General features: G+C 43.5%; 1 protein-coding gene across 12 annotated transcripts in view; it reads left to right on the top strand.

Annotated features, from left to right (window-relative positions):
- Nucleotides 1-22,552, top strand: part of HDAC7 (histone deacetylase 7) — a 225,291-nt gene that overhangs the window by 160,628 nt on the left and 42,111 nt on the right. For 9 of the 12 annotated variants that reach the window (XM_072991254.2, XM_072991257.2, XM_072991261.2 and 6 more), the window contains 4 exons: nucleotides 4,453-4,655; nucleotides 7,834-7,924; nucleotides 21,289-21,391; nucleotides 21,870-22,012. In XM_072991254.2, coding sequence (XP_072847355.2) covers nucleotides 4,453-4,655; nucleotides 7,834-7,924; nucleotides 21,289-21,391; nucleotides 21,870-22,012 — 540 coding nt within the window. Of the gene's footprint in view, nucleotides 1-2,113; nucleotides 4,050-4,452; nucleotides 4,656-7,833; nucleotides 7,925-21,288; nucleotides 21,392-21,869; nucleotides 22,013-22,552 lie in introns of those variants that run through there. The other 3 variants (XM_072991255.2, XM_072991253.2, XM_072991256.2) reach the window with 2 other exon arrangements.

Below are 22,552 nucleotides of genomic sequence, written 5' to 3'. Positions count from 1 at the left end.
TCAAGACAGTCCTGTGGATGTTTCTTGGGAAATAAATTTCCTTGAGCTATACGGGACTTAGGTGGACTCCACGCATGGCATTAGGAGTCCTGCTGTGTCCTGCTAAATCTGTTCATATCTTAAAGACCCTGGCAGTACACATGGGTAGTTGTACTGGAGGTGACCGAAATGTTGTTACATCCTTCCGAATGCCAGTTTGGCCACATGTTTTTGATGACAGGAAGACATTTGCATGCACTGAACAGGCACCAGGGTGGCAGCGGAAGCCACTAATAACTGCTGGCATAAGTCACCATTAATCTGTGATTGCCATGGAGTTCTCAGCAGGACCTGAGTAATGAGACCCTGGCAGAGGATTAAAAGTAAATAAACCAGCAACAGAGGCCGTTTGTGCCAAACTGCATTCAGATGGTGTTGAAATAATGAGTAGCAGTGGCTTTTGGCTACTGATGGATCCAAGATGACAGCCTCAGGCAGCTGTTTTTAAGGGGGCAGCAGATTTGTTGCTTCTCTTGGGGCAGCTCCTTTTGAGAGATCTTTCCTTCCTTCCCGCATCAGGCTTGTTGCCACCGTGCTTGCCTGCTTCCTTGTGAACGCGGAGAACCATCCACTTTGCCTTATGAAGTCGGCCTGCTGGTGTCAGTGCTCTGACTGGCTGAAACTCTGTATGTGATTTTTAAGCAGATGTCCTATCCTGTCATAGGGGCTAGACTATGATGATCTCCAAGATCCCTAGACGTTCTACAATTCAGAGATGCCACAGCTTGTATTTGAAACATTCTTCATGCAACACAATGTTTTCTACTTCTGAGCCAAGGAGAGAAAGCCTGTAAGGAAGTGATGGCCAAAGATCACTGGAATCTGCTAGTTGATTTCTGAGTGATCTGAAGTATATTAAAAAGATATCTTGACTCCTGGGTGTCGAATGACAGCAAGAAAGTGATTGCACTCTTTCGCTTAATGGCAGCTCTAATTTTAGGACAGGGTACTAGGATTGGATTATTGTGTGGATGGGCCATTTTGCTCCTCAAGGCACATTCTGGGGCTTCACATTTCTTGGTTCTGAGTTTGTGTCCTTTGCGCCAAAGCTCTAGTTGGTGGATCTCCAAATTCTACTGAAAGATACCACAAACCTGAAGTCAGTTTTTCCCTGGAATAGACAACTCGCAAGGAGGCACAGTGGCTGCAGGAGCAGAAGGCAGATGAGGGACCACAAAGCCAAAGATGGCTTCCATTTAAGATGGAATGATACAGTATGAGCTTTCTCCAAGCTTTCATGCAAGATTTTATCCTAACTCTACTTTGAGATACCAGAAGTTGAACTTGGGGGCTTCTGAAAGCAAAATATGATCTGGTTTACCTCAAACCATCCGAGGATCAGGTGGAAGGAAAACCAGGTGGGACGTTTCTTAGACCACTTGCCAAAGATGTCCATCCCTCATGCATTGAGAGGGAGAGAAAAGGTGCCTGTATATTGTTCTTTAGACAGTTATTGCACAAATGCAGGACCCTTACGCAGTTCTGCACATCCTGCCTCTTCCCCAATGAAATGAAAGGCAGTTGTTCACCTACATGGGAGAAAGCAAAATTTGAAGACCTCACCTGGGGTTGTGTGAGAAGCTAAACCTGTCTTTCATCCTAGAGCAGTGTTCCCCAACCTTAGTTAACCAAAGTGTTCTTGGACTGCAACTCTCAGAAACCTCAGCCAGCATAGATGGTGGTGACAGTTTCTGTGGATTGCAGTCCAAGAACACCTGAGTTGCCCAAGGTCGGGAACCATTGTCCTAGAACAAGAGATACAGTTTTGTCCCTTGGCTGGCGATGCCCCTTCTGCTTGTGTGAGTCACTCTTCTGAGCATAGCTGTTGACCAAAAACTCACTAGCCCAGAGCAGCAACTCATACAGAGATGCAGTGGAAGACTTCTTGTGTATGTGTATGGGAGAGTGCTCTGGTTTCATAGGTCCCTTGTCTTTGTACACATTGTGGGCCTGAATGGAACAAACAGAAGATAATCCTTTTCCTTTGAGATGACAATATGCTCTCTCCCTATTATTATTATTATTGTTGTTGTTGTTGTTGTTGTTGTTGTTGTTGTTGTTGTTGTTCATTTATATTTTCAATTAGATTTATGTCTGTCTTCTTCTACATGTGGTGTGGCCCTCCTCTCCACTTTATCCACATAACCCTACATACAAATAGGCAAATGAGTGAAGTCACCCAGTTGGTGTCTTGGGACTAGAATTTGGATCTCATAAGCTCAGTCTACCATTCTTAACCAGGATACTACCCTAAGTATCTCTTACTGTTAATTATTTTGTGCCTTTCTTTGGACCCTATTTATATTATTGACACCACACACCAAGGGAAGTTGGAAGGGTTTAATGAAGTCAGAAACCTCAAGGAGGTCTTGCTCCATGCATAGGACTGAGAAGTTTCACCATTTTGTCTCCTGTGTTACAGTTCTCATTGCCTTTCTTGTTTTGATAAGGCTCGGCTGCCATCTGGGTGCGTGCGTGCATGTGCTCGTGCCGTTGTGTTTTCACTTTGGCTGTTCTCCCAAGAATCAGGATGTATTTATTTATTTTAAGGAGAAGAGTGTCAGATGGTATCATACAGCTACAAGCAGCGAATAATTCCAATGGCTGTCAGGCTGGGTTGGTGGGCTTGTTCGTAGGTGTCTGGAGGGCAAGGATGCGATTAGTGGTTTTGCTATGCAGCGGGGAATCTTCAGCTGGCTTCCTCACCGTGTGAGTTGATAGCTAGCTGGGAAGTTTATAGTAGGAACCATGGTTTAACTGGGGCCAAGTATGTCCCGTGTCAGTTCTTTGCCACCCACAATTTGGATTCTGTGCCAACGTGATCCTGGTTTTGCCCCAAGAAATCTTTGGTTGTGCAAAAGAAAAATTATATGTAGAAGACTTGGGAAAGAGTGGGAGTTGTACAGATTACTGAATCTGAAGATTGCGCCAGTCCAGGTGCACAGCCCTTTTCTGTCTGTCTCCATCATCCGTAAGGGCTAGAAAGTGTTGATGCTGTTGTTAGAAAAGCTGTGGTCATCAGGACACTGTGTACCAGACAGAGAATGATCCAGTCAAATGGGCCCAGGAGGCACTCCATCCTCCATACAGCCAAACGCCCTGTTTCTCCCTACCCCACTTGTACTAATCAGCAGTAGAATTGAATGATGCCTGTTGATTGTTCTTGTGATTAGACAGCCTTGTTGATTTCCATGGAACTGGAGCACAATTAATTTTTTTTCTGAATTGGGGCCACCTGAAATGTGTGGCCATGGTTGTTCTGCTGATCTTGAATGTTGCTGGAGAAATGCTTTTCCAGCATGGCTTATTGAAACTTGGTTGAATGAGTGGAGAGACAAATCTTCAACAAGGGTTCTAGTCTTTATGGTCACCACACTGATTGACTGTTTTTTTTTAAAAAAAAAAAAACTATGTGACCTTTTATCCGTCACTTGCAACATGCCTGGGAAATGTGTATGGGAAACATCTTCAAATGGGTTCTAGTTTTTGTAGCGTCAGAGATTCTGATGTGTTTCAGGAGGATTCGTACTTGTTCTTTCTCCCGGGCTACCTGTAGTCCTGCATGTCTGCATCTCCCATTTTTCAGTCTTTGCCCTCCATACCTTCTCTGCTACAATGCATCCGAGGCATCAGACTCATTTAGACAGATCATTTTTCATGATTTGTGTACTTTACATTTATTTTATCTGAGATCATAAGCTGTCTTAAAGACCTTTTCAGGGAAGGGGTGGAGTAAAAATGCTCTGAACAAATATGAAATTGCTTACCAAGCAAATCCGGTATTGAATGAAGAGGAAGTCTACAGAGCAATAGCTTTATGCAAAATTAATAAAATTAAGTGTGTGTATGTGTATGTGTGCGTTGGTGTTGATGCTGGTGTTTCAGTGCAGCGTAGAGACATCTCGGTGGGGTAATGGGAGAGGGCCTTCTCTCTCGCTGCTCCCAGACACTGGAATTCCCTCCCGTGGGTGGCCAGGTTGGCTCCATCTTTGCTGTCCTTCCTCAAGCAGGTGAAGATTCTCTTCAGGCAGGCTTTCCCTTACTGGCCGACTGTCTAGGGCAGTGGTCCTCAACCTTGGGCCTCCAGATGTTCTTGGACTTCAACTCCCAGAAATCCTGGCCAGCAGAGATGGTGGTGAAGGCTTCTGGGAGTTGTAGTCCAAGAACATCTGGAGGCCCAAGGTTGGGGACCACTGGTCTAGGAGACAATAAATGGGATGGTTTATATCTTTTTTTTTTTTTGCTTCTAAATTTGTTTTTCATAATGCTCTTACCCAAGATTTTTAACAAACAGTTATTAATTCTTTTTTTAATATTTGAAGAATTTGCTAACTTCTGGACTGGGATTTCATGGGAGAGGCGAGGACTGAATGGCTACTGACCGGCATCTCTTTGTGTGTATTTCTTGTTCAGCAGCTGCCGTGAAGCTCTGCGTCTCCTTGCAGCTTCCCCAGAACATCCCCATGGACCTGCGGATCGGACAGCGCCTCACCAAACCCGGCCCTGACACCGCCTTCCTGGCTCTGAAACAGACACAGCAGCAGCTGCAGAACCAGCTCTTCTTGGCCAGCCTGCATCACCAACAGGTGGAGCCCTTCACCCACCCGCACCTGCGGGTGAGTATCTTCTTGCACTTTCTCAAGAGCGGGCTGGGCAAACCAGGAACTCCAGACAGCCATCCAAGAAGCAGCCAGTCTCCAATAAGCTTTGATGTTGTGATTTCCTTCCATGTTCTACCCAGTGGCTTCATAGGCAAGGATGCTGGTCTGGAATTTACACAGTCTCCCTCCTGGCAGGATCAGTATTTATGAATTAAAGTGTTCTGAACCAGAGCTGAGGAATGTGTAGCATGCCTGGTGCTGTACGACTACAACTCCCATCAGCTCCAGCCAGCACAACCAAGGAAGGGAGATGATGGGTACCGAGTTCCAGTAGCACTAGCCTTGTTTTAAACTCACTTGGACCTCTTGTATATAAATGGATAATTCCTAGCAAGGTTAGGGGCTCTTGATTCACTTTTTTACTATGGTATTTTCGGATGCAGTGGAACATGAATGTGGGGCCCTGGAAGCTGGGAACCAGCTGTTTACTTGTAGTACCATTAGTAAAGCCAATTGGTTTGTCTGTGAGTCAGTGTAAAGCATGCTGCAGAAATAATCTGCCACCTAGATACGCTGGACTTCAGTTTCCATCAACCCCTGCAGCAGTGTAGTTGATGGTCAGGGATGTAGGCGTTGTTGTCTAAACATCTGGAGGATATTGGATTGGGAAAGATGCAGAATAGGACATCTAAGGAATACAGGTGCTTGAGTCCTTGCTCTGGGTTCTTCCCATTCTAGAGGCACTCCCCCTTGAAGGTGGATCCTCACAGGCACAAAAAGGAAAGCAGCTGAGAATGTTACTTTTTGAAAAGAACTACAACTCCCAGAAAAACTGACTGGGGGATACTGGGAATTCTGATCCAAAGGAGGTGCAATGTGGACTTCATTCATGGATCCACAGGATTCTCCTATTATGGATGAAAGAAAAGCAACACCGCCGAAGGGAGTCCAAGCAGCTATTTTTCTACTGTCGTAAGTCAGGAGATCGCCAAAGAAAGCCACAGAGCTGTTACTCCTGCTGTCTGTTTCATCTGCTCTCTTGAGAGAGAAAATGCAGTTTTCTCACTTAAGATGCTAAAAAAGACAGTTTTATACAATCTTACATCTAATGGGATCCTTTTGTTGCCTGTTATTGGCTTGTTGTCTGGGAGCTTTCCCCAACTTCCTCATTTGGGTTGAGGATGCAAGATGTTCCCATTCTCTACTACTGATGGCAAAAGTGTCATCAACAGAATGTTGGCAAGCAGTTGTTGTTATGTTCTGTCATGTTGCCTCTGGCTTATGGTGACCCTATGATAGAGAGATCCCCAAAATGTCCTGTCATTAACCGCTAATGGGGAAAGTGTCGGCAATGGAATGTTGGTAAACAGTACTGGGGAAAAAAACATTGAATGCTAGGTGGGGGGAGAAAATGTCAAGATGTCCATGCAAAAGAAGCAAAGGACTCGAAAGTATTATTGCCGCAAGAGCTGGCTTCCTAAGACTGGCGTCTTCCAGCCATTTTGGACTACAGCTTCCACCATCCTCAGCCACCAGGGCCAATGCTGGTTTTCATCTCAGATATCTGAGTGGTATCAGGTTTGAGAAGGCTGGGGAAAAGGAACTAAAAGAGAGAGGAGCAATGATGGAGTGACTTTCAAAAATGGAGGATAGAAAGGGTAGTACAGTGGACCCTCGACTTACAGACGGCTCGACTTACAGACTTTTCGAGTTACAGACTTCTCTGGCTGCAAAATTTAGATTCGACTTGCAGCCGGAGAATCGACTTACAGACCAGAAAAAAACCAAAATGGAACAAAAATAGAATAAAAACTGCCAGTTGTGGGATTAATCAGTTTTCAATGCATTGTAGGTCAATGGAGATTCAACCTGCAAACTTTTCGACTTACAACCACCATTCCAATACGGATTAATTCCTTAAGTAGAGGGTCCACTGTAGTTTGAGAAGAATAAATATGAAAGAAAAGTAAGCTCAGAGTCCAGGAGCAGAGCAGACCAGGTGGTCCCTGACTCGTTTCCTGGCATCTCCACTTGGAAATAGCAGGAGCAGGTGATCCCACTGCCTGACTCCCTGGAAAGCCACTGCTGGCTAAAAGCAGGAGGATCAATAGTCTGGACTGCTCTAAGCCTGCTTCTTATCAGTTGGCGCTATCTTAGGCGTACCTCCTGGAAGTGAGCCTGGATGGTTGAAGGTAGGTGTTAGGAAGCTTCAGCGCCCCTTTGAACCCTGTGGGTGTTTGGGTTCATTGCTTATGGAAGAGATCATCCTTACAGCTGGGGATCCTTTTGTCTCCTTAGCAGTCTCCAGGGGTGGGTGTTGTGTCTTCTGGATTCAGACTTCAGACAGCTCATGAGGGAGGTGGGCAGAAGGTAGATCTAGATCTGCCGGTTGCTCTCCAGGTGACATGATGAGCAAGGGTTTCTAACTCCCGGTCTTATAACAATAGCAGCAACAAGATCATTCATCATCATGCCCTGCATTTGTTCATCATCATGCACTGAAATGAAAATAGCTGTAGTGGGGAAAATATTAATTAGATATGCAATTTTGGTTGGAAGAATGAGGAATTCTCATGCTCAGATAAATGTCTCAAGTCAGATTTATTGAATTCTCAATACTGTATATTCTGTACCAAGTTCCAGCTAATGGAGGTGTAGCTTGGAAAAGTTACATTTTGAACAACCCCTCTCTGAGTCTTCTACCCATCGCACCCATGCTGGATGAAATATTCATGGAGTTGTAGTCCATAAAAAGTAATGCTTCCAAGCTCTGGGTGAACGTCATGTTTTGACAGAAAAAGAAATCACAAAATAGATCCCATCAACTGGGCATCTGCCCACTCTTAGCATGGCCACATTTTCTTCCTTGTGATAGGTGAAGGATTCTTTGTATATTTTTGATTGATCAGCCAGTTTATAATGTCTAGTTTGCACTCAGGCATTATGCACAAATTGGAAAAACCCCAACAAGCAGCAGCAGCAGCAACAACAGGTTCCTCATTCTTGGGATGAAAGCAAGGAATCCATTGAGGGCCAGAGATTTTTTTATTGACGGGCTCAGCAAGTTAAGACAACCTATTCTTTGTAAGAACTTGTAATTTTGTGAGATTTCCTCACATCTCTGATGGAAAAAGTGATGGGCTCCTCCTTGGTATGTTCCTTCAATATCTTTTTCCTCTCCTTTCCTCTCCAGGTGCCGATGGAGCGGCCGACCCAAGACTCCGTCCCTGGGAAGCAAGAGCAGGAGCTGCTACTGCTCTTAAACAAAGACAAGAGCAAACGCAGTAAGCACCTCTCTCTCTCTCTCTCTCTCTCTCTCTCTCTCTGTGTGTGTGTGTGTGTGTGTGTGCTCAGATGCCATGGAGGTTATTTTCCTGGCATCCTCCTATTCCTCATTTAGTTTTATTATGTGCCTATAACTTTTGCCTCAAGCAGTAAAATGTCTTATTTATATATTTAAATTTTTACCTCACCCATCTAGTGGCCAGGCCACTAATCTATGTGGCATACGGTATTGCAACATAAACATGGACTAAAATACAATCACAATCAAATTAAAACATGAAATAAAATGAGAACCAAATCTCTTAAGCTAGCTCTGTGCAGCATCCCATATCCTATTTGGAAATGTGATGCTGCATGTACTGTATAATCTTCATTGTGTTGACTGAAAGGCTAATTTCCTTTGAATTCAGTGGGACTCACTCCCCATTAGGTTTGTATGTTTAGAAGTTTAAGCTAGAGCAGTGCATGGGCTTTTGACAAAACCAGAATAACGAAACTGGTTGGCCTGATATGGACTTATTTCGAGCAGAATGAAGTGAACCAATTTTTTTAAAAAAAAATATTTGGATCAGAGGCTAAATCAGATGAGGCATGAATTATTTTGACTTTAAAAAAAAAAGATGTTGTGGTTGCTGAAACAAAAAGTGAAGTTTAAAGCTGTCTAGTACACAGTCCATTGAAGCTAGTCATCAGCAGATTTAAGGCCTATCATGTTTCCATGTTTCATATGCAACAGTGCAAAAAACAAAAACTTTAAGGTCATTTTGATTCTGTTCAGTAGCAGTAAATCTAAATTTACGGATTGATTCAGATTTGGAGCAGAAATCAAACAGGTTGGGGCAGAAATTATGCTGGGCCAAATCAGGATCCAGTCCATACTCCTAAACTGATCCTCAAGCCACACTGGGGAACCGATAACAACTTTAATGTGGGCAGTCTGGATTTATATCAGGCAGAGAAAGAAGAAGTTTAAGACTTCCAAACAAATGACAAACTGAAAGGATATCTTGAGGAGTTTTTGTGATGTTGGATGGTACATTCATGGGGCTTGTTATAGCTGCAGGTAACATGTTATAAGGATGCTGTGAATATCTATTAGTTTTGACCATGGGCTGGTTGGTCTTGGTTGTGAAAGCTATATATGTATTTTCTGTTCTGTGGAAAAATAGAGAAGGCAGCATGTTAGTGGATCCCTGCCATAAACTGGGAAGAAGTCATGTCTCAACTTCCTCTATTACCATCTCCATGCAAGAAGTGGAGGTTGTTCATGACTTTGTGTACCTTGGCTCAACAATCTCTGACACTCTCTCCCTAGATGTCGAGCTGAATAAACAGATTGACAAAGCAGCTACCACGTTTTCTAGACTCACAAGCGTATGGCTTAATAAGAAGCTGATGGCATATACCAAGATCCAGTTCTATAGAGCCTATGTCCTGAGCACACTCCTGTACTGCAGTGAGTCCTGGACCCTTTGTGCATGGCAGGAGAGGAAGCTGAACACCTTCCATATGCGTTGCCTCCGACGGATTTTTGGTATCACCTGGCAGGACAAAGTTCCAAATAGAGTAGTCCTAGAACGAGCTGGAATTTTTAGCAGATATACATTACTGAAACAGCAATGTCTACGTTGGCTTGGGCATGTCGTGAGAATAGCTGATGGTCAGATTCCAAAAGATCTCCTGTATGGAGAATTAGTGCAGGGAAATTACCCCAGAGGGAGACCACAGCTGTGATACAAGGATATCTGCAAGTGGGATCTGAAGGCCTTAGGAATGGACCTCAACATATGGGAAACCCTGACATCTGAGTGTTCAGCCTGGAGGCAGGCGTTACATCACGGCCTCTCCCAATTTGAAGAGACACTTGTACAGCAGGCCGAGGCAAAGAGGCAGTCCCGGAAGCAGCAAAATCAGGTTGCTGGACAGGGGACAGATTGTGTTTGTCTTCAGTGTGGAAGGGATTGTCACTCTCGAATTGGCCTTCTCAGCCACACTAGATGCTGTTCCAAGTCCTCCATACAGATCACGTTACCATAGTCTCTCGAGACTGAAGGATGCCTAATCTAAACACAATATACAAACATAACATAGTAAAAACTAACAAAGAAGGAAGAAGGGGAAAAATGGGTTTCTGCAATAAAACTTGCTCATGCAGATCAGTCCAGTCAATTGCTATGCCTTTTTTTAAAGCCATAGTTTCTTAGCCACTACGGCAAACAGAGCCACTATGAAAATGCATGATAAAACAGATTATCCACTTAAAGTTCAACCATCAAAAGTTGTGTTGTTGAATCTGCCGGTCTCTGAGGCTGTGTTTTATTGACATGGGAGTAAATTCCGTGGAAGCAGGTGCAGCTTATCACTTGAGCGTTTAACAGTCAATCACTAAATTAAAACCATTGAAAACAGTTGGAAAATAGAAAAGGGCATGAACCGCTGGTTTGGTGTTTTGGCAGTTCAGCGTGATTCATTTCCTAGCTGAACAGCTGATCCTTGGTTCGGTACTCTGCCCTCCCCAGTGGGCACCCACTAGGCAGGAGTGCCTTGCTCCACCTCTTTTGGGTGCTGCCTCTGTGTGGGTGCCCACTGGAGGGAGCAAGGCACAGAAATGCCAATCAGCTATTTGTCTAAAAAAGCCACACCAAACCAGTGAACCAGGAATTTGTGCCCAACTCTATTCGAAAATATTGAAATAAAGTTGCTTAAATATGAAGTGGCACAGTTTAGGTACAAAGACTTATTTCTTCTTTTTTTAAAAAAAGTACTCCTTCAGGATTAATTACTTCTCCACATGCACTGAAGGGTTAAATGAGGAAATGGGAGAAAATAAAAAAAACGAGCCTGTGGCCCTCCCTTTTCCTTCAGTGCTGTTTTTCTCAGACTTTGCTATCACTAATTCCATCTCTTCCTGTCCGTCTGGCATGCAGGAGTCCTGATAAGGCTGGCTGAACATTGTTCTAGCTGTGTGCGTGTGTATATGTACGTGCACACTTTCTTTTTTTTAAAAAAAAGTATGGATATTGTTGCATAGCAAAACACCAAAAGCAAACAAAAATCCCAAATGCATTGGAAACTTGTCACCCCAGGGTTTGCAAAACTTCTGTAATCGCGGCTGCCTGCAGGACCGATCCGAGCGAGATACACCACTATAGAAGGGGGAGGAGGTACATGCCTATGACAATCTTGCTGGAGCATTTTGGGGGAAAAGCAGATGTCATCCCTGTGATGTCACACAGGGGTTCACAAATATCTGCTGATCCAGTGCGTGGCTCTTTGCTCAGTAACAGTTTCACGAGGTGAACAACCTTCCTCCTCCCTTTACTTCCATCCCTGACACCAGGGTACTGTACTGTTAAGTTTCATAATTGCCAGAATCCTGTTGCTTAACGTGGTTTTAGAAGAGGTAGTCTGTGCAAGCATATCAGGCAAAATCCAAAGAGACAAAACAAGACAAGACAAAAAAACCATGTGTCACCTTAAAAACCATTATATTTTAATGTGAGCTTTCGTGGATGGGTCCAAGTTTAGCATAGTAAGTGATACTAAACTAAGTCCACTGACTCTGCGGGGATTTGATATGTGAAATCCTCTGTAAGTATTACAGTGGTGCCTTGCAAGACAAATGCCTCGCAGGACAAAAACTCGCAAGACAAATGTTCCTATGGCCATGCTTCGCAAGAAGAATGTTTTCTGTTTTTTGTTCCTGCCTCATGTTTGCTGATTTTTAATGTTTTTCTATGATGTTTACAAAGTTAAAGATTTTTGACTGAAATTTTTTAAATCATCTGCACAATATGTATGGCTTTAAAGAGCACTTAATAAACCCTTTGTAAACCAAATTTTACTTTGTTCTGACTTTTTTGCCCATAGGAACGCATTAATTAGATTTCAGTGCATTCCTATGGGAAAACGTGTTTCGCCGGATGAATTAACCGTGGTACGAATTAAATTTGTCTTGCGAGGCACCACTGTATTGATTTCTATGGACCTTCTCTGGTTGTGACATACTTTAGCTTAGTTGCAACTAGAGTAGGTCCGTTTCAATCAATGCAGCTTATGAAGAAATTAACCTGCCAAATCCCCACTGATTCAGTGGGTCTACTCCAGAGCAGCTTACTGCACTCAGCAACAGGATTTTAGCTTTTATCATCTCTGCTGTTCATTTATTTTAAAGTCGGATAAGCTTCCTTTTAAGGGAAGGCGTCCCCCAACAGTACACAATAAACAGCATAAATCAAGTGTGGGCAAAGCTGCCCAAGGTTAACTGGTGACTTTCGGGACTCACTTGACTGCCTGTGACAATACCGCTTGATGGACATAAATTGAAGCAAGAGTTTCAGCTGTTGGGGGCCATGACAAAGACAGTCCTGTCTCCTGCTCACCAGTCAAATTGCTCTAAAGAACAAAGGTGAGGGGAAAGTTTGTTTCTTCAGTATACACCAAAGCTATTTTTATAGGCCTGAAGCAACTGCTATGGCAAACACTGTAAGAGAGAGATGAAGGCAGTGGTTCCTGAGATCTCTGCAGCTAGGCATTTGCAGGAGACACTTAACACGAGAAGCTTAGTTTTAAAAATGCTAGCCTCTCTGCAATAAACACACTTCTCCCCTGTTTTTTCATTTATTCTGGTGGAACATTTATCAATTCAGAACTTGTAGAGATTAGCTCTTCTGTAACAACAGGAACAATCCTCTGCATGTCTGCTTAGATAATGAAGTCTCACTGAGTTCAACCATGGGCCATCTTCTTAAAGCAGGGTATCAAGGATTCCCCTCCTCAGCTAATTCCCAATACTATTGTATCGCGTTTTTATGGAATTAAAAATTAAATGTCCTTTTCTGTTGTCCACATACTAAGTTGTTGGAGTACTTTTAAGTGCTGTGAAAATTCATCTGTATTATAAACGATTCACTTTCATATGTGTAAATGAAGTACAGTTTCATATTAATTCATCATCTCTCAGAGATCTCCATTTCTGCACATCCTGCCAAATGGCAGAACTGTACAAAGCGCAGAAACAAAAAACATAGATTTCCTAGTTCCCTCTGACCCCTGCTTCTGCCTTTCCTGAAGGCCCACTACATGCATGGTACAAGCTAAGACACATTTCAGCTTTCTCAGTAAGGTGGTGGTGGTGGTGGTGGGGACAAAGGACCCAGAAGCAAATGAGCCGTCAGCCATCTGGCTTATTAGTCTTGTGAGCATCTTGTGATAGTAGTCTCTATCTCATAGTAGTCTCATTGTGCCAATATAGTGATCTGGATTACACCAGCTAATGGATGAGCCAAGCTTCGGTTGTTGGGTGTACTCTGATGACATTGAGTTCTTTCTTGATTCATGGTGTCACAAGGATGATGGAGTTCATCCTGTTGGCCTATGACAGGATATCCTGCCATCTGCAACTTTCTTGGGAGGTGGCTGTGCAATCTTGGCATGAAACTGTCCTCATCGAAGAGGTTTTAGGACTTCTCCAGCCTGTGTTTCACTCCGTCTCTCTGGGCCACTCTTTTTAGTGACGGTTCATAGGTTACTGGGTGGGTGAGCATCATGTGGTCCTCTAGGAGTAGTTGGTGGCTCCTGAGTCTCCTTGCTGATAAGCACCAAAGCAGGCTTAGGTGCCTGAGCTGGAGGCCTGCTTGAAGGAAAGGCCATCCTCTCTCACTTCACTGGAATGAACCACATGGCGTGTCAGTTCCCTTCCGTCTCTGTGACTCATCTCCAGAATTGCATTTCCAGTAATATCGAAATTAGGGCCACACTAAATATAACACTGGAGCACTTGGTTTGCTTTTGTTTTGCTGATTTGAAAAAGAAAGAAAGAAATGAATGAATACTCAAGATTGGTCAAGAGTGTCCGGGAGAGACTAGATCTTTGAAGTGGGGGAGATTTTATCACACTTCTGTTATGAGTCCCATCTCCCCCCTGCTGAACTGGGGCTCCCCCATTGGCACCCATGGGATCTTTCTTACAAATAAGCCACGCAAGAAGGATGAGGACAGACTTTGGAGGACTTCTTTGGATTCTAGTTCCCAGAATCACCCAGCCATCACAGTCAGGGCAATCTAAAAATGAAACATTTCCAAGCCCCATAGTTCAGTCCAGGTTTCTCCACACCAGGAATTCATTTTTTAAACAATCAAGCTATGCAATAGCAGGTGGAGAGTGATAAATGTCACATCTTGTTGGACCCTTGGTGGCCTGAATGTGTCTGTCTCTTGGTTATGCATAAGATTACAGTATTTCCTATGTGGTGAACAACTCCATTGTCCTCGCTTCCTTCAGATGCCCTTTCAAGCAGAGACCTCAAGTGAATTCAAGGCAACCCAAGTTAGTAGGACATTAAGGAATGCAATGCATTGACTAGCTGAATGGAGACACAGTCAAAGGGAATTCACTGCCTGGAAAAATCCTCATGGCCCTTCTGTCAATCTGTTTTACAGAGAGTCAGTGTTGTAGGGGTAATGGGAGTCTTGGTGCCATCTATAAAAATCACCCCCCCCATCTGAACTACCTAATAAGGTTGTTGTGAAGATAAAATGCATATTAGTGCATATTATGTGGTTAATAATATTTATGTATTGTCAAGTTGACCCCAATTGATGGTGACTCTTTCTAAGGTTTTCTAAAGACAGTTCACTGAGGAGTGGCTCACCGTTCCCATCTTTTGCAGGTGCCCTGGGACTGTAGTACTAATTGCACACCATCAAGTTTATTTGAACTTACTGTGACCCCTTCCAGGGTTTTCTGTGTAGAGAGTACTCAGAAGTGGACTGTGCAGCTTGCCCAAGGCTACCCAGGCTGGCTCTTCTCCTAGGAGGCACCATGAAGAATCAAAGTCCCAGCTAACATACTAGCAATACTAAATTCCTGCTTCAGCTCATGTACTGTTATGGCCGGAGAACTTCTCAGTTTGGCAATTAGAACCTGCCCAGAGGGGCTTCTTTTCCAGTCCCCAGTACCAATATAAGAAATCCTCCTAGCATGCTTCCTTGACAAGTCAGGCTTGGAGGAGTGAGCAAAGAGCAAGGGTGGGCCTCCATATGTTGTGAGCATGCAAGTCCCAGCATTCATCCCTGTGGGCTATCTTGGCTGGGTCTGATGGGTGTTCCACAACTTTTGGAGGTCACCCTTTGCCCAGTCGTGTCATCGAGTGTATGTTGATTTGCAGCAAACTAATGGATAGCCATGGCTTGTTGCTGGCCAATTTGCGTCTCTTGTATTTTTGCAAGAGTTCAACAGGGACACCTGATTTGACTACTCCTGATAGCATCAGGTCTCCATATGCTAGCCCCTTCTGCCATCTAGCGTCCTGGCTTGGAGCTGCATCCCTTTTAGGATATTGGCTTCTCCAAACTAGCACCCTCTTCTTTAAAATAGCCTCGGTTGGAAGCTCCTCTCTCATTTTCAGCCCACAGGATATTGGGCTTTTGACTCCAAATGAGCAGGGTTGTTTCACTGGACAAGTGGTCCCCAACCCCACCCACTCACGAAGTGGAAGTTCACTGCTGGCCTCTTAATGGGTGAGACAAATGTTAACAGCCAAGGATGATGAAGAGAAAAATACATTTTGCAAACTCTGGAAGCATGCCTGGGCTTACAACTTCCATGAGACCAATTGTGTGGGTGTGGGAACATTTTCTTGTGTGTTCCCTGAGTTATGTATATACATGTGAACAAAGGTATTAAAAGCTCCATTTTTGACATTATAACCTCAGACAGCTTTTTAGATGAAGGAGTGGTTCCCAAAGTTATTCGCAGTCTTGTTCTACTGTTTAAAAAAATTGGATGGTGGCTCTGAACATCACAGGATCTCCATAAAAACATACGGCTTTAGAAATTAAAGCATAGCCTGGTTTATTGCCTCTGCTTCTACAGTGGGGTCTTGACTTGAGAACTTAATCTGTATTGGAAGGCGGTTCTCAAGTCAAAAGTCTGTATGTCAAGTCTCCATTGACCTACAGTGCATTGAAAAACGATTAATCCCATAACAGGCTGTTTTTGTTCCATTTTGATTTTTTCCTGGTCTGTAAGTCAATTCTCAGGCTGCAAGTCAAACCTAAATTTTGCGGCCAGAGAAGTCTGTAATTCAAAAAGTCTGTAAGTCAAGGGTCCACTGTATCTAGACAGATACCACTTGCACATACTGAAAATTGTTGCCACTGGATGGCATTACTGGCACAGGCAGATTTTTGCTAATGAGATACTTCTTTTGTCCCACAACTCCCTTGGTTTCCATGTGATGAAATGGTGCGGCGTGGCGCGGCGCGGCGCGGCTCCCAGTGGCCACGGCGGGGAACATCCGGAGGTGTCCCCCCCCCGCCGCCACTGATAGTGTGGGGGCCTCCGAGATGCCTTCCATGGCGGCGGAGCAGCCCTGGACGGCATCCCGAGGCACGACCTACGGCCAACAGACTGGAAGGGGGAGGCAGGGAAAGGCTTTCCCCGCCTCCCCCTTCTGGTCCATAGGTCAATTCTCTGGTCGCAAGTCAAAGTAAAACTTTGCGGCCGGAGAATTCCATAGGTCGAAAAGTATGTAAGTAGAGCTGACCGTAAGTCAAGACTCCACTGTAGATGATAGGAACCTATGATGTGTGAATTTAGTGTGCCTGTACTGTAAGCAGATGAGGATAGAGTTGTTCTTTTTATCCATTATGCAGATGATGAGGCACATCTTGTTTTGTGATTTTTTTTAAAAAGGATCATTTAAAAACATGGCACCCACAACCCTCCAAGCTCATTTTCCCAGTACAAGTAGTCATTGAGGCTAAAAAGACCACAGTGATGGCCAAAATCATACCCACTGTTTTGGTTTAAGCAGATTGATTGATTGATTGATTGATTGATTGATTGATTGATTGATTGATTGATTGATTGATTGATTGATTGATTGATTCATTGACATCCTGCCACATGTGTAGATCTTCCAGTTTTGGTTCCCCAATTCCCAGTTGCGTTTTCTTCCATTTATGTTTCCAGTCATGTGTTCTTCTCACATGTGCACTAGAGATACACTTTTCCAATGCATGTTTTTCCTGTTCATTTTTTAAATGTACACACTTTAATATACATTTTCCACATTCCCTAAAACATGGCTCCATGCATACGCATTTGAGCCCTGAATATTTTAATGTGTGCTCCAGATAGAAAAAGACTACCATATACTTTTTCTTCCCAAAGACGGAAAGCAAAATGTATTAGGGGGCTCTTGTGAATTGCCTCTGAAACCAAAAGTAGGAGGAATTCATTTTGTAAGATGCATTGTTTATTTTTAATAATTACATGCCATCAAGTCAGTCCTGACTTATATGACTCCCAGGGCTGTCTAGCAATCAGATACTCAAACGTAGACCCTGAATCCTTCTAGTGGTGCTCTGCGGTGTGCAAGGGTGTCTAAGGACACACAGGCACGAGGGGTGATAACCCCATGAGGGAGATACATTCTGGGTGATCCTCTCCTAGTAGTTACAGTGGGAAAGTCCAACTCTCAGCTCTAGATCTGCAGCCAGCACTCCAACCTACTAAGCCAGTCCATGTTTACAGGTTTGTAAGTGCGATACCTGTGTGGGAATTCCCTGCAGCCAAATCCCACGCTCAGCAGCATCTGGCAGATCTTTCTGCAGCAGAATGGCACACCTCTGATGTTGTGTGTAAATCCAGTAGCCAAATATTCTTCCTTTAGGGAAACCTGGGAAGGATGAATTCATCAAAGCCTGGAGTGTGAGTTTGTCTTGAGATTCTTTAAGCAATATAGACATGCTTAAAAAAGGATAAACCCAAGACATTTTGGTGTTTCAGTGAAGGACAAGATTGTATTGAATTCAGAGTTCAGAGATAATGGGCCCATGTCTATATTAACTTTAATATAATTATTTTTTAAAATATTTTTCAGCAGCATTTTGTTTTTTAAATTCTAATTTATGGTACTTCAACTTCTTTCATCCTGGCCACTTGTTAAGAGTCATTTTCAATAATTCTGGGTTATGTGTTAGAGTTCAACAATTTCACAAATAAATCACTGACTTAACTAATGAAGTTAGTAGTGTTTTTAGATTTACAAATTAGATTTTTTTTGAGAAATTAAGGTTAATGTGTTAGTAGTGCTGCTCACTGAGCAGGAATGAGAAAAGTGGCAGCTACATGTAGTCCCAGTGGCTGAAATTAGGCACCAGAACCCCACAGAGGGAGGGGGGGAATCCTAGGTCCCCATAATTTTTTTTAATTGCTAAGAAAATCCCCTTTTGGTTCTCAGCATATCAGAATTTTAGCCACTAGAGGGCATGGGAGCTCAGTTTTAAAAATACTTTTAAAAAAGAAAAATATTGGAGAGAGTGGAGATTCCCTTGGGCCTCTGGAGATTGCCCAGCCCTACTCTAAGACAACTATATGAGCAGCTGTTGCTCACATCATCAACACCATGCATTGGACAGCATCAGGTATTCCACCTGAATACAGTGGCCTAGTTTGGGGGGAAGAGAGTGTCATATGGTACAGGCCACCACCTCTGGTTCCTTCTGCCTAATAGGAGGCTGGCCTCTTTCACAGTCCCCAGGCATAGACAGTCTCAGATGTATTAGAACAAAACACAAAACAGACACAAAATGAGAATTGGGAGTTATTTTATGTGTGGCTCCAGGCAAAGACTTAAAATATAGAATATGTAAAGTGACTCATAAAAGAGATAAAGAAAGAGATAAATAAAGTGTGTAAAAAAACCCATAGTCTCCAATAAGACCTTGCTCCTCACCATCCTTGTTCTTCTATCACTTTCAGCTGCTCTTAAGAAGTCTTGTTGCCTTACTGGATTTCTCAGTAACCAGCACTTACCTCAAATTGTGTTGATCAAAGCAGAGGAACCCTTGTTCATTCATGGCAGCTTTCTCCTCCCTCCATTATGATGCACGAAGTAGCCGTAGCTACTGTAGCTCATAGTTTTCCCCCTCCAACAGAAGGGAGAGCTTTTACCTGGAGCCAAATAGTTCATAGCCATGAAGATCTGGCTGGATAGCTCAGTGGTTTAAGAATCTGGTTTGGGGATTCCGTTCCCCCAGTTGTGCTGCCTCCTGGGAGATGAGCCAGCCTGGGTGGCCTTGGGCAAGCTGCACAGTCCCAGGGCGCCCCCAGAAGAAAAGATTGAACGGTAAACCACTTCTGAGTACTGTACTCTCTACATAAAAAACCCTGGAAGGGATCACCATAAGTTCAAATCAACTTGATGGCATTCAATTATTATTATAGGAGGATCTTGATCAATATCATGTCTGCCTTGACAGTCAATCCAGGGGCCAGCGGAGTTTCCTGATGAGCAAAGCTAAACCATTTAGATCTGGTATGTGGAACTGGCATGCCACGACTGGATTCAGCCCCCTGCCCCCTCCTTCATGACACCGTCACTCAGTGGTTTCCTAGTTCTTGAACGTTTTTCCCCACCCGGTTCTAAATGTTTGAAATGCTTCTCCCAAGATGTAATTACTGGCAGCAAGGGCTTTGATTTACAATATGTGAGTATTTGTGAGATGATAGATCTTGAAAGTGTCATGTACTGCTTGGGGGTTTGTTACATATTTTTAGATCACGTTCTGAAATTTGTAGTTCTAGGCAGCAAGTTTTGAGCATTAGAAAAAGAAATGACAGGATGTGAAAAAGAATAATCTCTACAGTTGCTCTTTTGGGTTATTTTAGAAATGTTATTCACCCAAAAGACCTTAGAATTAGTTAACCTATTAATTGCTGCAAGACAATTTATTGCTCATCTATGGAAATCTCCTAGTTCTCTCACAATTTCAGGTTGGCATAACTGTAACATATTTAACTTAGCCAGCGTATTATAAACTCAGTGAGGAAAGATGGAAATTTAGCAGGTTTGTAGGAAAGGCATTTGTTAATTTATCATTGTAACATGAATGTTAAAGATAATATACAATCTTACATATCATTTTCTCGTATATATATATATATATATATATATACAAGGGTGGGTGCAATGTGTGTATAGATACAAATTTTAGATGCCTTGGAAACAAGATGGCTGGTTGTAATTTTTTCCTTAAAGAAAAGGAGAAAAGTATACTAGCATTTGGGCATTCTGTGGAATGCAGTTGACCCTCAGGCTGAAAAGATACCCATGCCCTTATTTTAGGGTTTTTTAGGTTAGTGGAAGCATTATGATTTAAGACAAGTATGGGAAACAGTGTGATGCTGCACCGCTAAATTTCCACTTTCCCTATAAAATAAGACAGGCAGAGAGCTCATCTGTACTTCCTTAACCTCAGTTTCACTTCCAGGAAATTTTCAAGAGTGTGATTTGGCTGGAGAAGTAGACATATGCTCCTGAAAACATTGTTTCAGAAAGTCAGTCTGTTTTTCATGCTTGCTTGCTTACGTATGTGATTTGATTGGTAGAATTTCATAGGGCTGGGACTGTGGCAGCATGGCAGAACTCATAGAACTCATTCTTTGAATACAAATAGTTCCAGGTTCCAACTCTGGCATTTCTAAGCTGGCCCGGGAAAGCTCCTAAGCTAGGTAGACCGAAGCTCATATCTGGGGACAAAGCAGCTGCTATTAAGAAAGAGAAAGTACTTCCTACAGCATATGGCCAGCTTCTAGAATTCACCGTTGGATGGGGGGGGGGAATGGGCTCTACTTTAGATGGTTTTGGAAAAGAGTTAGCTAGATGCGTGTCTATCAAAAGGTCTATGTATCTCTACATCAACCACAACTATGATAATAAAATTCACTTTTGAGACTCCGCCTCCTGACATCCCCTAGCAAGCAGAGCCAGTGTCCAAAAACTGGGGCATTCCTGTGAGTACCACACTTTGAAGACCAAGAAGAGAATGGAACTTCTGACTTTAGTGGTTCCCAAACTTGGAATTGCAGTCCAGTATGCTCTTGGGCTGCAGCTCCCAGAAGCTCTGACCATTGGCCGTGTAGGCTATGGCTTCTGGGAGTTGTAGTTTATCTGGAAACCACTGTGTTAGATCTCCGCAAAGAAGGAACTTTGTCCCCTCCTTGAAGTCAGTCTTTGTTTCTTTGAGCTAAATCCAACTGATGGGGATCAATGAAACTTAAATGTTCTATACATTTCAGTGAGTCTGCTTGAGCTGGGTCTGCCAAGGTGATTTAGTCTTTAAGTCCTCCTTATATATCAGAAGGCTTTACCACAGTATTGGGTGTAACTGATTATGAACCATCCCCCCACCAACACTGGCTGCATTGAAACAGCAGGATTTGTGATCAGAGCGGGCTGTTGGCATTTCTAGGCCTCTTGGTTGGGATACTGGAAGGGGTGATCATCTTGACCTAGTTGCTGGAAGCAGCATCTTACAGAGGTTACAACCAGCCATCTTGTTTGCTCCTCAGGTGCTGTGGCCAGTACAGTGGTGAAGCAGAAGTTGGCTGAAGTCATCAGGAAGAAGAAGAAGGCAGCTCTGGAAAGGACCAATGCTCCCATCATGCCTTATAGGTAATTATTGACTTGTGTTTGCAACTGCATATAGGGTGGCCGTATGCCAGACTGCAATTCTTTCCCAATCAGGTACCCTCCAAAATGTATTGGACTACATTTCCCACCATCCCCAACCTGCATGGGGAAGGCCAGGCTTAAACAGAATGTTTGGGTTGTTTTGCTACCCTTCTCCAGCTGCCGACCCCCTGCAAATGATTGTCTCTTTGTCAGACTGGGTACAATTTAAATCAAACTGATCTAAATCACAATTAAAATTTAACAAATTGGATTTTTGGACAATTTAAATTTAAAAAATCACTTTCGACCATCCAACTCTTCCAAGCTCTTCAGAGATATGTGAACGCAGTCGCGACAATGACTGATTATCTTCTACAGAGGATAACAGAGTTGAATGGGGGAGACTTTCTGGCTCATAGGTTTCTTTCTTAACTCTTAGGCACTACTGCTCAAATCCTTATTTTCCTCCTCCCTGCAGGCCCTTGGAGCCAATGGAACATGAAGGCGCCACCACGACCATCACCACTGCCACCACGACCACCAACGTGCTTCCCAGTTTCTTTCCTCCGATTTCCAACAGCTCTGGAGATTCTCCTGAGCACTTTCCCTTAAGAAAAACAGGTGAAGAGGCCAAAGTGGGTCAAATAGCCTTCTTTAAGAATGAAGATGGCCCAGGGACCATCCTTGCTTCTCCTGTGTCTTTTGCCACCACCTGCTGCAGAGATCACTTGGAGAAAATGTTCGTGGCATCACGGGGAAAAAGATGCTCTCCTGCATCTGCTTGCGTATCAGAGTGCTATTAGACACACACTTGGGCAGGATGATCAGAAGTAAAACAAACAGAAACAAAAGCACTGGAATAATTCAACTTGGGAAGGAAGTGTAAAATAATCTAGGCTCAAAACCTGTGTTCAGTTAAGATGCAACTACTCCAGTGGATTTGCTGCCACTTGCTGCTGGTATGCAGATGTCTGTAAGCAGAGGGAGAGCTAAATAGGAGGCAGGGCCCCACTCCCTGAGCTTTGTAAGGAGACCAGCTCCACTGAGCTCCTTTTCACTCCCTAAACTGTTTCCAATGCCCTGGGGGTCATCAGGAGACCTACTTACTGTATAATTATTGTATAAGGAGAAAGTCTTGTTTTCCTTTTCCCTCTTCACATT

The sequence above is a fragment of the Pogona vitticeps genome, chromosome 2 (assembly GCF_051106095.1).
Source record: "Pogona vitticeps strain Pit_001003342236 chromosome 2, PviZW2.1, whole genome shotgun sequence".
Taxonomy (NCBI): Eukaryota; Metazoa; Chordata; class Lepidosauria; order Squamata; family Agamidae; genus Pogona; species Pogona vitticeps.
This window is presented reverse-complemented; position numbering and strand designations above follow the sequence as displayed.